A 19,918-nucleotide genomic window follows, 5' to 3' on the forward strand; every position below is an offset into this window, starting at 1 on the left:
GTATTTAAATTGCTGTTGCTATTCTACTGTTGTGTTTTTTGGATAACGCTGACATGCTGTGTGTTTGTATTTGATTGGTTGGCAGACGGAGGAGAAGAACAGGCAGCTGCAGGAGAGGCTTGAGCTGGCCGATCAAAAACTGCAGCAGACCATCCGCAAGGCCGAGACCCTCCCCGAAGTGGAGGCGGAGCTTGCTCAGAGAGTAGCCGCCCTCACTAAGGTTAGTCTGCTTATGATTCTTTGTGTCATTCCCATAGATACCTGGGTGACAGTGTGAACTGTGCTACACCATTCCAAAATAACCTCTCCTTCATTTTTTTGAGGGTGTGAATGAGTGAGCGAGAGGATGAAGTCAGGGGTTGGAGTGAGTGAGTGAGTGAATGAGCAAGCATCTGAGCAAAAAAAGGTCTGATGGGAGGAACTGTTAAAAATGTTGAGACTCATTGACTTTTATATATCAGGTACATACTGGTTTGTAGTAGCTGGTAATTACCTCACTCAGCTTTGACTTGCATTATATAATGAGTCATTCACTCTGCACATGCCACTCATCAAACCAGAATTTCTCGGACAGTTAGAAATAACTCTGCTATATAAGCTGTCTCATACACACAGCAATGAACTGAAAAGGCAGTGTGACCTGCGCCAGTATAAAAGACTATGGTGGGTAAAGTCACTGCAAGACAGAAAATGCCAGACCTGGCTTGAGTGTGGGCCCAGTCCTGGTGTTTACTGGTTTGGCCTGCCCTACCCTACACAGGCCTAGCCTGAGTTTGTCCAGTACAGCTAGTCCAGCCTTTGCCATATACAGCTCCACTCTAGTTACAGTCACTGTGTCAGACAGACCCCTTGCACTTCCAGTCTGGCTAGTTTGTCAAGCCTATCTCTGCTTCTGATTCCATGATCAGCATTTTCCCATGAACTCTGACAAATTTTTAATAATTTGTTATCATAATCATAACAAAGGTTACAGTTAATGCTGCTTTTAATATCCTTTAATAACATGCAAGTTCCTCACTGTTGCTGTTATTGCAAAAGCCAAGGTTGCTCAGATGTGCAGTGAGAAATGCCTGCACAGCCCATGGTCAGTACCTCTGTGCAGTAAAGACTGAGCAACAGGCCTCTTCCAGAAATGGGGATTTTGTCCAGCACTCGCCAAATGAAATACAAAACGTTTCTCTGCTGTTCCTTAAATTCATTCATATAGTTTAGAGACCATCTCATACAAACCCCACCAGCAAACCCAAACTCTTGAGTTGGGAACTTTTCAAGAATGTTCTTCCCAGTTCACTGCTCTGTTCAGTTTGCTTATTTATTCTTTTTTTGCAACATTCATAAAGTGACTGAACCTTTTACGTTGCTTGGCTAACCAGAGTTGGTGTTTGGCTGTCAAGTGGTGTGTGTGTGTATGTGTGTGTGTATGTGTGTGTGTATGTGTGTGTGTATGTGTGTGTGTGTATGTGTGTGTGTGTGTGTGTGTGTGTGTGTGTGTGTGTGTGTGTGTGTGTGTGTGTGTGTGTGTGTGTGTGTATGTGTGTGTGTGTATGTGTGTGTGTGTGTGTGTGTGTGTATGTGTGTGTGTATGTGTATGTGTGTGTGTGTGTATGTGTATGTGTGTGTGTGTGTATGTGTATGTGTGTGTGTGTATGTGTATGTGTGTGTGTGTGTGTGTGTGTGTGTGTGTGTGTGTGTGTGGACAGTTGTTGTAATGGTGTGTGATGGGCTTCAGGGTCTGGATCTCTTTCCGCTGGTTGTGGTCTAGTGAACGTTCCTGTCCTGTGGTAACCCTTACATCTTAGTCCCTGCTTCATGAGCACTTCTTCTCCAGTGTGCTGGGGGACTTTCTGCTGTTCCAGTCTGCAGTTCTGCTTTTTAAGCTCTTTTGCCCTATGCACAACCCCTCTCCTGCCCCCGCAGTGTACTGCAGTGTCTCTGTTTTTAACTGTAAACAACCGTGTCCTCCCCTCTGTGCCTTAATTTAGACAGACCAGCAAATCAGTTTTTCCCCCCCTCAAACAAGTCTGATTCTAAACAAAGCTTATCTAAAGCTTGTTCCACTCTGCTGCGTCAGCGTAGCCTTCACAGTGACCTGTACTGTGCTGTGTTCTCTCTTTCTTCCTATTGCCCTCTTTCACTTGTTTGTCCCTTTCAATCCCTAGACTATATGTAGCACTAATGCTTCTGACCTCAGTCGTGTACTACTACTTCTGCACTAAGGTCTCTTTCGTGCCATCTCTACCTGCTTCTCTCTCTCTCTCTCTCTCTCCTTGTCTGTGTATGATCTCGTCTGTCCCATCTTGCTGTCCTGCCCCTGCTGGCCTGGTTGTTCTGTAGCCTGACCATTCGGTGGGCAGTGGTTCTAAGGAGACTAAAGCCCAGAGGAAGGTACACTGTGTCCCTCCCCCCCAAAGAGGGGAAAAAAAGAAACAAACCATAATGCCATACTTGTCATCTGCCTGCTTCTCTCACCTCCCCCCACCTTGGCTGTTTCACTCATCTCTCACTCGTATGCATCCTGAGCAGAACAGGAAGCATGCCAGACCACTGGCACTGAAGAAAAGGAAAGGCGTGCCTTCTGTAGGCAGCCTTGTCATATGAAGTTGGCATCTCACCGTAGCTCTTGGTCCACTCTCAGTCAGCACTGAGAGGCTTCAGAGTGCTTGAGGTGTACTTTTCTTCTGGAGATCAGGCAGTTCTAATTTGGACCGTGTCTTCACAACAATAAGTAGGTTTCCTATAGGCCTCCATGAGCACTCTGAAGCCTAGAAGAGCAATGAAAAACCAAAGTAGTAAGGCCCCTCTCCCTGCTCAGCTGCCGTACTGCACGGGTTTGCGCGTGAGCAGGACATGGGGGCCTCGCTCAGACCACAGTCCCCCCCCCCCCGGGCCGCGTTCTCTGCATGTGCCAAGCTGGCATGCTGGCTGGGCTGCTGCCTGCACTCTGCTTCTTGTTGCATGTTTTTTTTTTTTCTTCTCTCTCTGGCAAGACTGCTTGTCACAGCGACTGTCCTTTTCTGTTAAGAGTTCTGGATGACGAGAATGTTGGCTTGTTTGTCTGTGTTGGATATGTTTGCCGTCCCTCCCCTCCGGTGTGCGGCGGTTTCGTTTGCTTGTTCCTGTGTTGCTGTTGCATGGTTTGAGTCGAGGGGAGGTTTCTGAAAAGCTCACGGCACCGTTTCCCACCTGCAGGCTGAGGAGCGGCATGGGAATGTGGAGGAGCGTCTGCGGCAAATGGAAGCTCAGCTGGAGGAGAAGAACCAGGAACTGCTCAGGGTGAGAGGGCAAAGTTAAGCCCACCCATCAGTCACCTCTTTGGAAAGTTCTCCTGGTTATGAGGCTGAAGCTTGGAATCTGCTCCACATGTGGACAGTATTTTTCTTTCCCTCTCAGATGGCCTGTGCTAAAGGCTGCATGCTTCTTCACTTTTTTGTGTGTCTGTGATCTGAAGGCCCGTCAGCGGGAGAAAATGAACGAGGAGCACAACAAACGTCTGTCTGAGACAGTGGACAGGCTTCTCTCGGAGTCCAATGAGAGACTACAACTCCATCTAAAGGAGAGGATGGCTGCCCTGGAGGATAAGGTAATGCTGGGGCCCAAACCCACTCATATGCGCCTTTGGTTAAAAGAACAAGCTGCCACTCAGGCTGTGTGACTGAGTGGCAGCTTGAGCCACAGATCTTGGTTTAGCTACATGTAAAAAAATAAATAAATAAAAATTAGGGCTTCTCTAGTCTTTTTCAACAGTCAGTTAAAGTGGTTAATAATATAAGATGAAACAATTGAAAACCTCAGCATTTTTAGTCTGTCCCATTTGGTCTGTGGTCTTGCAGCATTTGTAATAAAACATAGCACTGCATTCATTGCCTTTTAGCAAGAGAAACACAATGCTAAATACTGTGGGAAACATATTTAGAAACAGACTGTTAATTATCTTTTTTTAATATAACTTCTTTGATTGTTATAATAAAGATAATTAAAAAAAAGATAGCTGATATAAAATGTAACCTCCTGAAGACTGAATGGATTTAACTTCTGTTTGACCCACCTTTCAACAAGGCTTCTCTTCTCTTATTGTTATTCATATTGTTATTTTGTTTCTTGTTTAGAATGCCCTGATCAGGGAGCTGGATCACACAAAGAAATTAATTGAGGAAGCTCACCATGACAAAGTGAGTGCATTCATGTATGTTGTCAGTTTTACAGAACATTGTGTGGTCTTGCTGTCCAGGGCTGTTTGCTGTTAGAATCACATGCTGTCCAAGTCTTTAGTTTGTGCTTTACATGTTGCGTCTAGGAGCAGCTGCTGATCCAGATCGAGACGATGCGCTCAGAGGGCGAGCAGGACCGGAGCCGGAACAACTCTGTGCTGCAGCAGGGGTGAGCTGCTCTGTGATGCACTGACAGAACTCCACCCCATAGCCCAGCAGAGAAAAGGAAAAAACAAACAAACAAGCAAAAAAGTGTCTTGACTCTGGCAAGGTCTAATTCTGTTTTGCTCCACTGCTGCTTCGTTAGCCACACCAGTCTTAGGCAGGCCACATTTGGTGGCCATATTTTAAAAATAGGGTGCTCTTAAAGAAATTAACCATAGTTTTATCTATATTGGTGCAACCATGGCTGAAGCTCTTGAGTCTGACAATCATGCTATTGTATCAGCAAAAAAAAAAAAAAAAGTAGATCTGGTAGATGAAAGTGAATTAAAAAACAACAGGAAGATGCAGCTTTGAAGACTTCTCTCAGGATGATTTCTGTTTAACCCAAAATGGCTTCATTAAAACCTACCATTTGGTGGACTATTTGCTTGCCCATCTGAAAAGACTCTTGCTAGTACTGTTATGCTGTCATCACTTTCAACTAGTCTGTTTGCCATACTGTTTGCTGGTAGGCGGCCTCACATGGACAGTACCCCAGACTTCAGGTACCCAGTGTCTGCGTCCTCTATGATGGACAGCCATTCAGACCACTATGGCGGTGCCCTGGTGCTCAGGCGGCCCCAGAAGGGGCGGGCTGCTGCTCTGCGTGACGAACCCTGCAAGGTAAGCACACCTGACCCACTTAATTACCCACATCTGGTTTTTGCTAGCATCAGACATGCGTTTGGTTTACTGCTCTCAGGTTAAAATTAGTCAGCCTAAATTGCGCACTCGGTATCCCTTACAGGTTGCAGTCATTGCAAGTGGGGACTAAAGATGCTCTTTAGTCTCAGCACAGGTTAAGTTAGCACTTGCCCTGAACACTTGCTAATCAAGAACATGTGTCTCATTTAAGACTTTTTTCCAAACTCTTCTTTAATCCTACTATTGTGGAAACAATGTGTAAAAACAAGTATGACCCAAAAATATTTGAAAAATTGACTGATCATTTGATGCTTGAATTCATTTTCATAGAAAGTGAACAGTTGTACTTTTTCCCCTCTCAATTGAATTATTTAATGCTGCTGCCTGGATTAATTCAAAGCACTGTCAGATTTCACAGATGTTCTCTCTCTTTCCATTCGCTCTCTCTCTCTGCGCCCTCTGTGGACTTCAGAGGCATGTAAGTGGTGTGGCAGTGGTATGGTTGGCTGCATGTAACCTTGCTACGGACTGTAGTTGTTTCCCTCATAGCTTCTGGCTAGTGAAGCCCGGCCTCGTTTATCACTCTGCACACATCGAGCTTAATGTATACGCTATACCAGAACAGATGTGAAAACCTACTGTACTTTGTAGCAAAGATGAGACAGCACAATGTCTAACATTGGGGGAAAATAAAATATAGCTAGCATGCATATTTGTTACAAGCAAAGAAATAAGATTATCATCAGGTAGAATGATAATTCTAGCGCCGCCTCTTTGTAGGTACAGACTCTGAATGAGCAGGAGTGGGAACGGGTGCAGCAGGCCAACGTTCTGGCCAAAGTTGCCTATGCCTTTGAAAGCGACGTGGATGTCTCAGACGTGGAGGATGACCGAGAGACCATCTTCAGCTCGGTGGACCTGCTGTCCCCTGCTGGACAGGCTGACGCACAAACCCTCGCCCTTATGCTCCAGGAACAGCTGGATGCCATCAACAACGAGATCAGGTGGCGTCTGAATGCCGTGGGCTCGGAGGGAGTGCTCTGTGAGCTTTAGACATAGGCTGCAGAGCCGGCTGGTACAGCCTCAGCAATGTGTTACAGCCACCTCAAGAGAACTTGCATTCTGTTTAATAAAATAGAAAAAGGCAATTATTTGATACATGGGATGTCAGCACCACATGAAAATGTCACTCCTCCACAACATCATAAACATTATGTTTGAGGAGGTGGGTGTGGGTGTGGGTGTAGGTGTGGGTGTGTAAGTACAAACGTGATCATCCTCTCTGCTCAGAATGATCCAGGAGGAGAAGGAGAGCACGGCTCTCCGTGCCGAGGAGATTGAGTCGCGGGTGGGCAGCGGTGACAGCCTCACCACTCGCTTCCGCTCCATGGGCTCCATCCCACCTTCCTTCCCAGGCTCCTCCCACTCTGGCTCCTCCCCCCCAGGCTCGGGGCACTCCACCCCTCGCCGGGCTCCACGCAGTCCCAGCAGGGAGGTTGACCGCATGGGGGTCATGACCCTGGTAAGTGCCCCCCAACCTTCCCGTTGCATGCACTATGTTTGTACTTTTCATCTATATGAAGACCATCGACATAGTTTAATTTGTCATGTCTGGGTGTGTCTGTGAGTGTTACTAACTCAAGCTCAGTAAGCATTGTGTGTGTGTGATTTGTTGTAGTTGCTGCAGGCTTCATGTAGTAACCAACTCTTGTTGTCTGTGTGTCCCAGCAATACTGCTATGACCCGTACATGATCCAGAGCTCGCTCTCCCATCAGACCGTAGCTTACCAGCTGTACCCTGCCGCTAACCCTGCCCCCCTGTTTAATTGTGCTCCACTCACGGTGCAGGTGACCACGCTTGCCTCCCACTTTGGCCCTCCCACTCCTGAGGTTGTGCTCACGCAGGCTGCTTCCCTGAGGGAGCCACTCCTGCCTGCTTCGCCATGCTCTGCTTTTTTTGGGGGGGGTTAAAGAGGAAATGAGCAATTAGGCCTTCTGAAAAATTGTGCCACTCTTAATGACTGTTTACTCTGGAAATAGCAGCCCAGAGATGTATTCGAAGAGGAATAGAAAGTAAACAGCTGCACTTGGCTGCTTTGAGCATATTCAAACCTTATTTCATGTTCATTTATAAAATGTTATTGCATTTAGAGCTTGTCATTCAGACTGGTATTCTATGTGGTTGAGTGTATAGCCTCAGAGTGAGAGGGGACCTTCTCCAGGGAGATGTCCTTCACTTCCTGTCCTGCCTGTTTGTTGTGTTGTGTTGTGTGTGGTTTTTTTTTGGTTTTTTTTGGGTTTTTTTTTACTGCTTTCATCTCACCCTTCTTCCTTCAACGTTTGCTGACCTCACATCACTCTTCCTCTTTGGGGCGGCGGGTGGGTGGGGTGGGCGATGTGTTTTTCCTTCTCAGTGTGAGTCTACAGCCAGAGTTCTCTGCTTTCTGATTTTGTGTGTTTGCTGTGCCACTAACTCTTGCTCTGTTTCTTTCCCTTCGCTTGTGCCGCACGCTTCCCCACAGCCTAGCGACTTGCGGAAGCATCGTAGGAAGGTAATGTGGAGGGACTGGTGTGGTTTCGGGCCCATGTGTGCCCCCCATGCTCCTTCCTCCTCACAGCTTCTCAGCATATTTTTAGCATTGCGTTTTTGGCAGAAACGACTGATGTTGGTTCATTACACATACAAGTCATTTCTTATAATTTAATAGGAAAGAAATTCTTATATTTTAGACCTTTATCTGCCTATATGTGTTAGCTCAGAGTTTGTGTATTTTAAATGTGAAGTGTGTTCTTTCCAGTCAGCTGTGCCATGTCTAAACGTATAAATTTCAAAGAGTGCAATTTTGGTTTTTCCACCACATTCATCAATTTCTCTTGACGTTTTGCAAGTCTGATGTAATTGTCTGCTGAGCGGTGTTTGGAAACTGATCGCTCGTTTCTTATACCACGCATCCTCAAACGCACAGCTACCCATTACTGAACTTGGTGCTGTAATTAAAACAAACAGGCTAGTTTTGTTTCTCCAGCTGTGAGCATGGCTCTGTAGAGAGGCCTGGGGCCTGGGGCCATTTAGCTTTCACTTTGCTAATGCGTCTCGTTTACACACAGCCTGTGCAAGATGACAAAGCGACCATCAGGTGCGAGACGTCTCCGCCATCCACCCCTCGCTCCGTGAGGCTCAGCCGAGGAGGACATGCTGCCAGCCACGAAGACATCCGGAGGCAAGTTCTTAGCCTGATGCAGTTCAAGGCTTCCTGGAAGACAAAGGCCCAAACAGCATTTTAAAATCACGTGTTATAAATATCTAATGTGCTTAAGATGTTAACTGCCAACAATGCCAAGCCACCAACATTTCAGTTGTGAAAATTAAGCTTCTAAATGACGCATAAATAAAACCATTTAAAAAAATGTACTAATAAAACCATGTTTTTGACATTTGCACATAATTACAGTGTTAATTTACCAAATGATGGTCATTCTTGTGATATATCCTTGTGTACGTCTTTGTACTGTTTTAATATCTGATGGCATTTCTAGATTTCATTGTCCCTGATGGTAGCTCAGCATGGTTGTTTGTTCCACAGCCCTGCAGCCCTGCAAGACGGTCAAGGCAGCAACCCCAGTAGCAGCAACAGCAGTCAGGACTCGCTCAACAAAGCCGCCAAGAAAAAGAGCATCAAGTCATCCATTGGGCGCTTGTTCGGCAAGAAAGACAAGGGCCGACCGGGGCCCCCGGTCAAAGAGTCCTTCAGTCAAGGTTCCTGTTTCCCCCTTCTCCATCTTTAATCCTCAGCCTTTGATCAAGTAGATGTAGGATTTGCTAAAGCCAGTGCAGTCTTGATTTGTCACTCTTCTGGTCCGACATAACCATTCATGTTCTCAACTCGTTAAAGTCACGCTTAATTAATTTTCCGAGTATTAACGGTCCCGATGATCCTCGCTTTTGAAACAATTCTAATCGTTTTTGATGTCCTTGCAGCAGGCACGCCGGAGGCAGAGGGCTCCCAGGATCCCATGGTGCTCAGCAAGCTCGGCGGCCCTGGCGAGAAGAACAGGAAGCTGCAGAAGAAGTAGGTTAATGCCCTCTGTCCGGCCCCTCCACAAGGATTACACCACCCGTGATTGGCAAAGCGCAGGCCGTTGGTGCCCTTAGGCCTTCGTACAGAGGAACCCATCACTCTGCATGTCAACTGGGCAGTGTGCTGCACTCTGCAGGGTTGTGGATGTTTGAGACATGCCTAGCTCAAAGCCTCACTGTTTGTGCCCCCTAGAGACACATGTTGGCTGTGTTTACAAGCCTCCCTGACACCCAGTGGCACTCAGTACCAATGACTCGCTCAGTCTGCATTGGCATCACAGGCATGTTGAGCCTCCCGACCCCGCCCCTTTCAGCACGTCCTGCACCAGGCTTTAGCCCGCTACACAGTCTTGCTCTCAGGCCTTTTGTCTTCCCATTGGCTTTTAAAACATAAACATCTGTAGTATGAGGGCAGCTGGCGTGAGTATGAGCAAGCAAACAGAAAATGGTAATCATGGCTGCTCATCAGGGACAGTGTTTGCATGCATTCACTGCTCAAATGCATTCATATGCATTCACCATTCATTTGTTACTTTAAAAAAAAAAAAAATCCATGGTTCATTTAATTTTAGATTAATCCATTTTTATTTCTGGGGTCCCACTTCATATCATTTTTTAAAATGTTATTTCAAGCATATATTTCACGTAGCAGCAGGTGCAGTAATTGTGTTCAGTGGATGGAAGTTGCGGCACTTCCCACCTGTATAGAGCTGACTGTACGCAGAGCGTAACACCTTTTTTTCCCCCTCCACATCACTCTTTAGTTGGCTGATTTTTGTTTTTGTTTGTTTGTTTTTTCCTCTTATTCCATTCCTTTCTTCATGTCATTTGTAGTCCAAAAACAGGGTAAGTGGCTTCATTTTGCTTTCGCTTCACCTTAGTTCAGACTGAGTAGAGCATGGTTGGCATGAAACACCTCCCGCACACCACCCACGGCCGCTCCCGAGTGCCTGCTCTGCCCATACTAACCCACGCTACACTGCACTACACCTTTATATGCAGCTATTACTCACACAGGGAGCCCTGCATTCACCTGACGTTAAAGCGCTAGAACTCAGCAGGTTAGATAGTAGCGGCAAGATCTCAAAAGGAAGAATGAGACCATCTAGTGGCTACAGCTGGTACTGCTGTCACCTGTTACTCACTAATCATTTGTAAACATTATTGAAATTGTTTGTGTGTGTAGAGCTCAAAGGAAAATATATATCAAATAATATCATTTTCCATTATCAAATATTCATTTATTAAGGTCATGTGTGTGAGTTCGGTCAGTATGAGCCTATATTCCACATCATAATGTCTGCCAATGGTTACTCTGTGCATTCACATCAAGCAGTTTCCTTGGGAAAATGACAACATCTTGGAGCAAACTGATCTTGTCTATTTATTACTCAATGAAAGCCTAAATTTAAAAAAAAAATCTGAAATGTTATGATTTGGTATATTAGAGATAGAGGTTAGGATTTAGTTAGGATACTGCAGACATTGATTTTACAATGACACTGAATTGATCATTGTCAGGTGGTTTTCAGTTTCACTTCAGCTGGATGTTATGACTCTACTGATCTGAGTTATGGAATGACTCTTTCTGATGATCTGAACTGTCCAAATTCTCTCTCTCTCTCTCTCTCTCTCTCTCTCTCTCTCTCTCCTTTTTTCATGTGTGAGGGCTTCTAGTGTGGGGATGCTTGTGATGCATGTTTCTACCTGGAAGATGTGTTTTCAGTGCCTGTAAAACCATCAAACTTCTGCATCAGCATGTGTGAAAATGTCTTTTGGTGTATTGTGTTCTGCAGGAGGGCTTTAATCTGTGTGGTGTGATTGTGCACTGGGTCTGATGCTCTGGTTTTGGGGGTGTGTGTGTGTGCAAGCGCGTATATATGTGCGTGTGTGTTTCTGCCTGTGTACGGGGTAAGAGATGTGTGTCTTTCTGACCCTCTTCCCTGCATTTGCAGGCATGAGCTGCTGGAGGAGGCCCGAAGACAGGGCCTGCCCTTCGCCCAGTGGGATGGTCCTACTGTAGTTGTCTGGCTGGAGGTATGACCCACAAATGCACTCTACTCCTCCTGCTGTCTGCTTTGGATGAGGCACACTATTCTTATGGGCTGCTTTTGTGGGGACCAATCTAAGAATCAGTGGGTATCAGTAGTAAAAGGTCAGTGCTTTTACTGTGGGATGTTCCCCAGATGACCTGCTCTCCCTGTCGATACAGAACACTGTGCACCTGTTTATTGGGTCTGCTCATGAAATTTGAGCAGCTACAGCGATTGAAGTTTAATGACAGCGATGAAGTTTAATGACCCACATGATAGCAGTGATTAGTAAGAGTGATTTGTGCAAGCCCCTGACCCTTGTGTGGCTGCGCAGCTGTGGGTGGGCATGCCGGCCTGGTACGTGGCAGCCTGCCGTGCCAATGTGAAGAGTGGTGCCATCATGTCTGCCCTGTCTGACACGGAGATCCAGCGGGAGATCGGCATCAGCAACCCCTTGCACCGGCTCAAGCTGCGCCTCGCAATCCAAGAGATCATGTCCCTGACCAGCCCTTCAGCACCTGCTACTTCCAGAACGGTAGGTGGTGCCTGTGTGGCCGCATGCACGCGCGCATGCACGAACAAATGCGCACCTATATTTTATTGACTTATATTTGCTGTATTATTACGTCACTTTAGAATGGATGCACTTTTGTTTTCAGTTATGTACCACTACACCCTGACATGACAGGATAAGACAGTCTATTTCTAGATCAGCCTGTCATATTTCTTTATTCATATACATTCTAGTACTGACAGATATGAAAAGATAATTTACTTTAGTGCTGATGCTTATTTGTTATTTGATTTAACTACTATTGCCAGATCAGGCTCAGTAGCATGATTTTGTTAAAGGATTGTCGTAGTGTCCAGTCTTGCACACTCCCTCACTCCCTCTGATTGGAGCATGCCCCTTACCTTCCTCACTCGCACTAACAAATCCACCAGCAGGACTGAACACCGGTGACCCCCCCCCCCCCCTTTTTTTTTTTTGCTGGTCATTACGTGGATTTACTATTGATCTGAATGCCTGGTGCTTAACAGCTGTTTCCGCCCTGCAAAACTGATCTCTTCTTTTACTCATCCTTCTCTCCTCTGTCCTCATCCTTCTCTCCAATCATTTTCACTTGTCACTCACGGAATTGTGCTTCACCACGGGCCACGTGATTGTGGCTGGCTGCGCGCCGGTGGGTCATGTGATCGGGCGGGATTAGTCCACGGGCAATGTTTGGGTTACACATGAGGAGATGGAGAATCTTGCAGCCACGCCCCCCACGGTTAGTCACCTGATCTACCCGCCATGCGGCTGGGTTCACTGGTAGCCACTCCCATTACACGTTTCCGTTTGCCTCTCTCTGTTTGTGGTGTGTGTGTTTTTTTTATTTTTTAAATTTTTTTATTATTTTTTTTTAATTGTTTTGGTTTTTGTTCATTGAATATTGAGTCCTTTTGTAGTGTACAGTATTGTTCTTCTATGTCTACATTGTGTGTGTGTGTGTGTATGTGTGTATTTTTGAACATGTACAACTAGAACTATAGTTAAAGTAAATACTTTTGTTACTGTTCTAAGTCCATACTTGACTGCTGCAGGTATTGAGTGTTGTGGTATTTTTTTGTATAGCACTGTCTGTACTTTTCCACTGCCTCACAAAGTTATGTTAACCACTGCTAATGCTTCACTAACGACCCTCTCTGGATCTCCCTCATGCTAACGCTAACATTGCTAACTCCAGGAGGATGACGAGGGTAGCTGGGCCCAGGTTTGCATCTCTGTCTCTCCATCTTTTGCTGTTTCAATCTGTTTAAAAATCAGAACACAATCAGAAAATGTTTCTTTTTGCTACAATGAACTAATTGTTTTTCGGTATTAGTATTACTTCTCCTGCCTTATTATTCTTTATTTAATCTACAACTGCTGCAATAATTGTTTTAATTTAATTATGGATATAATTTATAATCATGTATATTAAAATATATTGAGGACCTAGGTTGGGATGTAGGTTTAAAAGTGGTTGTGATCTGTCCTGGCATATTGTAAACTACCTTTTTAATAATTTTTTTTCTTCAAATTATGTAGGTATATAACTAATGCAAATCTGTTGGCACGGTCAGTCAGATTGCTATGATGGCGTTAATTGTCTGCCTTGATAAAAAAACAGACTAAAAGGCTGCTTTGCAAAAAAAATTAAAAAATTTAATCAATCCACACATTTGCTTTGATAAAAGAATTTCCTCAAAACTTTTTTTACCAGAAACAACAAAAAGCATGATTTATGTGTTGTGTGTAGACCCTGGCCTATGGCGACATGAACCATGAGTGGATTGGAAACGAGTGGCTTCCCAGTCTGGGCCTGCCCCAGTACCGCAGTTACTTCATGGAGTCTCTGGTGGATGCCAGAATGCTTGACCACCTCACCAAGAAGGACCTCCGTGGACAGCTCAAAATGGTGGACAGCTTCCACAGGTAGAATACTCTAATGGTGCCATGTCCTGTGCTAGGATGCTAAAGCTTCCCTCAGCACGTTGAATTTGGGATATTTGTTCTTTCCTTTGGTAATAGAATTCCAGTTTGCTTCTTGCAAAAGTACTCCAGGCTACAGTATATTCAGTAGGCGCGGTCCCTTTATAGCTGATGTTAACGCTGCAAATGGTATGATTAAGAGCGTGAACTTGGATTTAAAATGAATACTGCCCCACTTCCAAAGCCCCACCCTACATAGGAGACTGCTGTGCACATTGTGAAATTGCTGGCCAATTAACAAGCAGAAATAAATCTTGTAGGCATGAGACCTAATCTGCAGTAATATCTATTTGGTAAAAGAATTACAATCCCTTATTTTCAGTACTTGGGATATATGATAACAGAAGCTGTTAGTAGTGCTAAATAAGCTATAAATCACTTATGACAAAACTGTAAGAGCACAGACAGACACCAAGCTTGTATGACTGAGCAATTCAAGATATTTTCTGCAACTTTTACATAAACAGCGCTAACCAGTAGTCTTAGCAAGCTAATGTTAACCTGACTGCAACATCACAGTAAAATGAGAAATGCGCTATGGAATGTTACTTTAAGTGTTATCATCTTGGCTTTGTATTTTTTTTTTTCCTTAAAAATCAAAGTGCAAATAAATCAAGCAGGTGTAATTAGCTAGGTATGTCAAATATGCAGCTAACTGCATCCATTTTGAATCCTTTCAGGTCCCGTAGCTCTTTCCACTTCTGACAAGCCGCTCCCATGTTTATACATGTTTTGTCCCAAGTTTGGTCTGATTCTTTTCGGTTTGCTTTACTTCATTTAGCGTCATCTGTGTACTTATCTTTGGAGTGTAAGCTTTTATTGCCAAAGGAGAGATGGATAGTTTTTTTTTTTGTTTTGTTTTTTTTTGTTTGTTTTTTTGTTTTTTTTTTACACTGATGGTGGTTGTTTATCCACCATTGCTTTTGCAAAGTTCCTGAAGCCCCTCACTGACTGCTCTTGACTGAGTGAGAGCATGCAGTGATTCACAAGCCTCCAGACACTCCTCATGGCTCTGATTTGGTTGTTTTGATTCGGGCATGGTGGATTGTTGTATATGGAATCAGGAGGACTAGGAGGAGCCAGAAGAGCCTGATTTTCCGCACATATCTCTCTCATGTATTACTGTAGTCTCATACACTACTGTCAGCATATAGTGACAGTTTCAGCAATTATGACAGGTTATTTTTATATGGATTACCTACTGCTGCTTTAATTCATGTAAGAGTGAAACATGGAATTTAAATCAAGTACTGCTGGGTTAGGTTAATACATCAATTTATGCTGACAATATATGTTGCTGCAATTTGGCAGTGTGGTAACATTTTAAGTTATTAGTAAATTTACAAAGTATTTGTCAGGACATGGATCTACCATTTGTTATTTCTCAGAAAATGGATCTACCATTATTAATACGAACATGAGGCTTTTATATATATTTTAAACTACAATAGTGAATTTATTTATGCTAACTGTATGAGTAATTTTTAAACTAATGTTTTTAATGGTTTTAATGGTGTTTGAGAGAGAATACTTGGAAACTTGTTGGATACAGGCATGTGTGTGGTTAATTGAACAAAAACACCTTTTCTGCAAATTATATAGATGTTTCATAGACAATATTCATAGTTCTTAGGGCCCCATTACCTACACCTTTTGTGATCTCCAATTCTAGGACCATAAAAGGGTGCAAAATTAAAAAAACAACAACTCAGAGATGCACTCTATAAGGGCTTTTCTTTTATAACAGGAGTGTTTCTTCAGGGTGGCCTTTACACCAACACAGCAAACAAAAAAAATGTACTAAAGCCAACTCAACCACTAACTTTAATTCCCTAAAAAAAAAAAAAAAAGAAATTCACAATTCTCCATGTTTCTGACTGCTTCTCCTAATGGATAAGCATTACATCTAACCACTCAAGGCCCTGCACATAAAACCTCTAAAGCTCAAATACACTCATAAGGCTCTAAGAACCTAATTAGACAGCGAAGTACTAACTCCTAAGGCTCTAATGAAAGAACCTGGGACAGAAAAAGGGTACATTCAAATTCAACACCCCAATCTCAAGGAGAGCGTACAACAGACAGTGATTGTACAAACTCTGAGCCCTACAGAACTGTGTCTACTGTGGTGCGCATAGCGACTACTGACCAAGAAACCATGGGCACCAACACATAAGCGACACCGGCATTTAAAGAGAGGTTGATTTGTCCCATTGGCCAATCGGGTCGTCTGTGTTGATTAACGATGAGTTATCTCTGCAGCTCACAGGTTTTCTTATAGTCTGCCCTCGTGTGGGTAACTTGTAAAACAACTGTGGCATTTCCAAATTCACACTTGGCTAAATTTAAGTGTAAGAGAAGTGGTCTGCAAGCAATTAAAAACAGTTTCAAGAGTTACTAAGTGTTCAAACCAGGTTGCCGAATGTACATCATCCAAATAAGCCTCATCCTTGGATATCCCACTCAGTATGTTATTCATTAATTGCTGGAACATAGTAGGTGCATTTTTCATGCCGAAAGCCATGACAGTGTATTGGAGACAATACAGTCCAAAGTTTGCATCACATAATCCATCTCACTGAGCTTATTCATAATGATATATGTTTCTGAAAATCTCATTTGCAATGAAGACCTTACATGAGGCAAGAAAACCAACACCTCATCAGCTGTCTGAAATAAAACTGCTACAGTCCGTTCATCATATCTTTTCATTTTCGATTGTGTTGTGGCTAACTCCTTTTTAGCTGTGCACATTGTGAAATGTCAACATTGCTGGCCAATAAACAAGCAGAATTAAATCTTGTAGGCATGAGAAGTAATCTGCAGTAATGTCCATTTGGTAAAAGAGCTACAGACTGTTAGTAGCACTAAATAAGCTATAAATCACTTATGACAAAATTTAACTGTAAGAGCACAGACAGACACCAAGCTTGTATGACTGAGCAATTCAAGATATTTTCTGCAACTTTTACATAAACAGCACTAACCAGTAGTCTTAGCAAGCTAATGTTAACCTGACTGCAACATCACAGTAAAATGAGAAATACGCTATGGAATGTTACTGTAAGCGTTATCATCTTGGCTTTGTAGTTTTTTTGTTTTGTTTTTTTTTTTCCCTTAAAAATCAAAGTGCAAATAAATCAAGCAGGTGTAATTAGCTAGGTATGTCAAATATGCAGCTAACTGCATCCATTTTGAATCCTTTCAGGTCCCGTAGCTCTTTACACTTCTGACAAGCCGCTCCAATGTTTATACATGTTCTGTCCCAAGTTTGGTCTGATTCTTTTAAGTTTGCTTTGAATCTGAAATAAAACTGCTACAGTTCGTTCATCATATATTTTCATTTTTGATTGTGCTGTGGCTAACACCTTTTTAGTTAGTTCACAAGCAGACTCTAACCATTCTTTAAAAGGACTCTCATAATCATTGCTTTGTAGCCATCTGTCTTTCAAAAGTTTGAGGTCCTCTAACCATATGTCCAAACACTAATTGAGCAGGACTAAAACCAAGAGACTGCTGAACAGTCTCTAGAACCAGAGAGGAACCAAGACACAAACCATCCCTGTCTGGCCAACAGCAATCACCACAATAGTAACAATTTTAAGGAATAAAGAAAGAAATAACAATAAAATTAAGAGAAGCAATTAATGTCTAGTCTGGTTTTCTAGTCCTAGTCTTGACCCGATGGTGTGCACATGTCCAAGGATAGAGCCAGAAGGAAACACAGGCATGAGTGCACCCTGGAACATCAGCACATTGCCGCTCTCAGTCAGCAAACTTGAATGATAAAAGAGAGGTGAAGTGACAGCATCATAACATCCCAGTTTACCATAACTCTCAATGCCCATGAACCCCTAGATCTACACCTTTACCTCAGATGGGAAGTAGTTCATAAAATGCCTAACTGTACAGATAAGTTTTCAGCTTAGCCTTAAGTATTGGGACTGTGTCTGAGTCTCAAACATTTACAGGAAGGTTATTCCATAGTGTGGGAGCTTTACAGGAAAAGGCTCTGCCCCTTGCGGCAGATTTTCTTATTCTTGATACTAGTAAAGAGCCTACACCTTTTGCTCTAAGCAGACATGGTGGATTTTAATATACTAAGAGTTTTCTAAGGTACTGTGGGGCAAGACCATTTAGTGCTTTGTTGGTCATTAGAAGTATTTTATAATCGATGTGGAATTTTACTGGGAGCCAATGTAAACTAGCTAAGATGGCAGTGATGTGATCAAATTTTCTCGTTCTAGTAAGAACAGTGGCTGTTGCATTTTGAACTAGCTGGAGCTTGTTTAGGCACTTAATGGTACAGCCAGGTAGTAATGCATTACAGTAGTCCAATCTGGAAGTGATAAATGCATGGACTATCTTTTTTGCATCATGTGAGGAGAGCATGTTCCTAATCTCTGCAATGTTCCTGAGTTGGAGAAAGGCGGTCCTAGAAATATTATTTAAATGAGCTTTGAATGAGAGATCCATAATAACTCCAAGATCTGTTAAAGGAAGATGTGATTGGGAGATCATTGAGATTCATTGAGTAAATAGACAGTGAGGACCTAGCTGTCTCTGGGCCTAATGGAAGCACCACTGATTTGTCAGGATTAAGTGAGAGAGAGTTCAACATCCAGTGTCTTACGTCCTTTATGCATTTGTCAATAATACCAAGATGATATATGTCTCCTGGTTTGGCTGAGACATATAGCTGAGTATCATCAGTGTAGCAGTGGAAACTAGCACAGTGTTTATGTATAATGTCACCTAGAGGTAGCATAAATAACGAAAAAAGCAAAGGCCCTAGTGCAGATTCTTGTGGGACACCATAGCTAACCTTGTAGTCTGCTGAGAAGTCTCCATTTATGTTAATAAACTGGTAGTGTCCGGCTAGGTAAGATTTAAACCAGGAAAGGACTATTCCCCTAATTCCAACAACATTTTTTGAGTCTGTCTAGTAAAATGTGATCTATAGTGTCAAATGCTGCACTAAGATCTAGCAATATAAGCAAAGAGACATAACCCTGGTCAAAAGCCGACAACAGGTCATTAACCACATTAATTAGTGTTGTCTCCATGCTATAACTAGGCCTAAAATCTGACTGAAAAACTTCATGTATCTGATTCAAATATGAGCTTAGCTGCTGAGCTACAGCTAGGATCTTGGAAATAAATAGAAGGTTTGAGTTCGGACTGTAATTTGACAGCTGACATGGGCCAAGTTTAGATTTTTTGATAAGTGGTCTGATTAAACCTGCTAATTTGAATGATTTAGGAACATAGCCAATGTTCAAGGAGGAGTTTATTAAGTTTAGTAAAGGATTGATTACTTTAAGTAGGATTTCCTTAAAGTGTGGACAGTGAATCTAGTAAGCAAGTGGAGGGTATGAGCGTGAGATCACAGATGCAAGTTCTGGCTCTTGGATAGGTGTAAAGGATTCTAGAGTCCTTTTTGGCTGGGTTATGATCTCCGAGTAGCTGCCCAATGTCGAGTTAATACTCTGAATGTTGCCTCTAATGTGGTTAATTTTCTTATTGAAGAAATTCATGAACTCATTACTACTGTGTGATGCAATCTGAGCAGTGGTGTTAGTTTTATTCCTAGTAAGATGTGCTATTGTACTAAATAGAAATCTAGGATTATTTTTATTATATCTAGACCCTAATAGAAAATAAGATGTTCGAGTGGTAAGAAGTGCCTTTGTGTACTTGAGAAGGCTCTCCTTCCATGTAAGCTGGAAGACTAAAGCCATTTATGTTACCAATTTACTATTTTTCGAGTGTTTTGTTATAAATTGTGAATGTGATATTATACCAAGGTACAAATTTTTTGTTCTTAATTAATTTATTCTTAAGTAGAGAAACATCACTGAGTGTGCAGAGGAATACTGACTCTAAGCACAGTCATTTGATCAAGTTCTGAGGGGTTTGAGGGTATCCTAGTCACAAATGATAAGCCTGGGAGATTCGCAATAAATCTACAGTGGCTGACGTGATTGTTCGTCTGGTATGATAGCTAGGCGAGATTACTATATTGTGGCTTATATGTAGTTCAAACGAAATGATGGAATGGTCTGAGATGACATCCGACTGGGGTAGTATAACTATGTTCTCTATGTGTACACTGTATATCAGTGTATATCACCAGAGTCTCACCAATATCTCAGAGGGTCTTGTGCACCATCAAAGTGAATATTGAAATCACCAACAATATTGGCACTTTCTACGAGTGACTAGATCAGAG

General features: G+C 43.0%; 1 protein-coding gene across 12 annotated transcripts in view; it reads left to right on the plus strand.

Moving 5' to 3' along the window:
* The window catches only part of ppfia1 (PTPRF interacting protein alpha 1), a 59,793-nt gene that overhangs the window by 24,812 nt on the left and 15,063 nt on the right, over nucleotides 1-19,918 (plus strand). For 6 of the 12 annotated variants that reach the window (XR_014124142.1, XR_014124143.1, XM_081715875.1 and 3 more), the window contains exons 9-25: nucleotides 86-220; nucleotides 3,190-3,273; nucleotides 3,449-3,580; nucleotides 4,107-4,169; nucleotides 4,295-4,377; nucleotides 4,886-5,036; nucleotides 5,838-6,061; nucleotides 6,348-6,579; nucleotides 7,580-7,609; nucleotides 8,166-8,278; nucleotides 8,642-8,814; nucleotides 9,037-9,127; nucleotides 11,091-11,172; nucleotides 11,503-11,703; nucleotides 12,380-12,442; nucleotides 12,899-12,925; nucleotides 13,454-13,629. Coding sequence is in view for 10 of the 12 variants with exons in the window: in XM_081715875.1 (XP_081572001.1) it covers nucleotides 86-220; nucleotides 3,190-3,273; nucleotides 3,449-3,580; nucleotides 4,107-4,169; nucleotides 4,295-4,377; nucleotides 4,886-5,036; nucleotides 5,838-6,061; nucleotides 6,348-6,579; nucleotides 7,580-7,609; nucleotides 8,166-8,278; nucleotides 8,642-8,814; nucleotides 9,037-9,127; nucleotides 11,091-11,172; nucleotides 11,503-11,703; nucleotides 12,380-12,442; nucleotides 12,899-12,925; nucleotides 13,454-13,629 (2,060 nt within the window). In the remaining 2 variants the exon portion in view is untranslated. Of the gene's footprint in view, nucleotides 1-85; nucleotides 221-3,189; nucleotides 3,274-3,448; nucleotides 3,581-4,106; nucleotides 4,170-4,294; nucleotides 4,378-4,885; nucleotides 5,037-5,837; nucleotides 6,062-6,347; nucleotides 6,580-7,579; nucleotides 7,610-8,165; nucleotides 8,279-8,641; nucleotides 8,815-9,036; nucleotides 9,128-9,969; nucleotides 9,982-11,090; nucleotides 11,173-11,502; nucleotides 11,704-12,379; nucleotides 12,443-12,898; nucleotides 12,926-13,453; nucleotides 13,630-19,918 lie in introns of all 12 variants that reach the window. The other 6 variants (XM_035525765.2, XM_081715871.1, XM_081715870.1 and 3 more) reach the window with 5 other exon arrangements.

Source organism: Electrophorus electricus, chromosome 6 (genome assembly GCF_041902795.1).
Source record: "Electrophorus electricus isolate QZ-2024a chromosome 6, ASM4190279v1, whole genome shotgun sequence".
NCBI lineage: Eukaryota > Metazoa > Chordata > Actinopteri > Gymnotiformes > Gymnotidae > Electrophorus > Electrophorus electricus.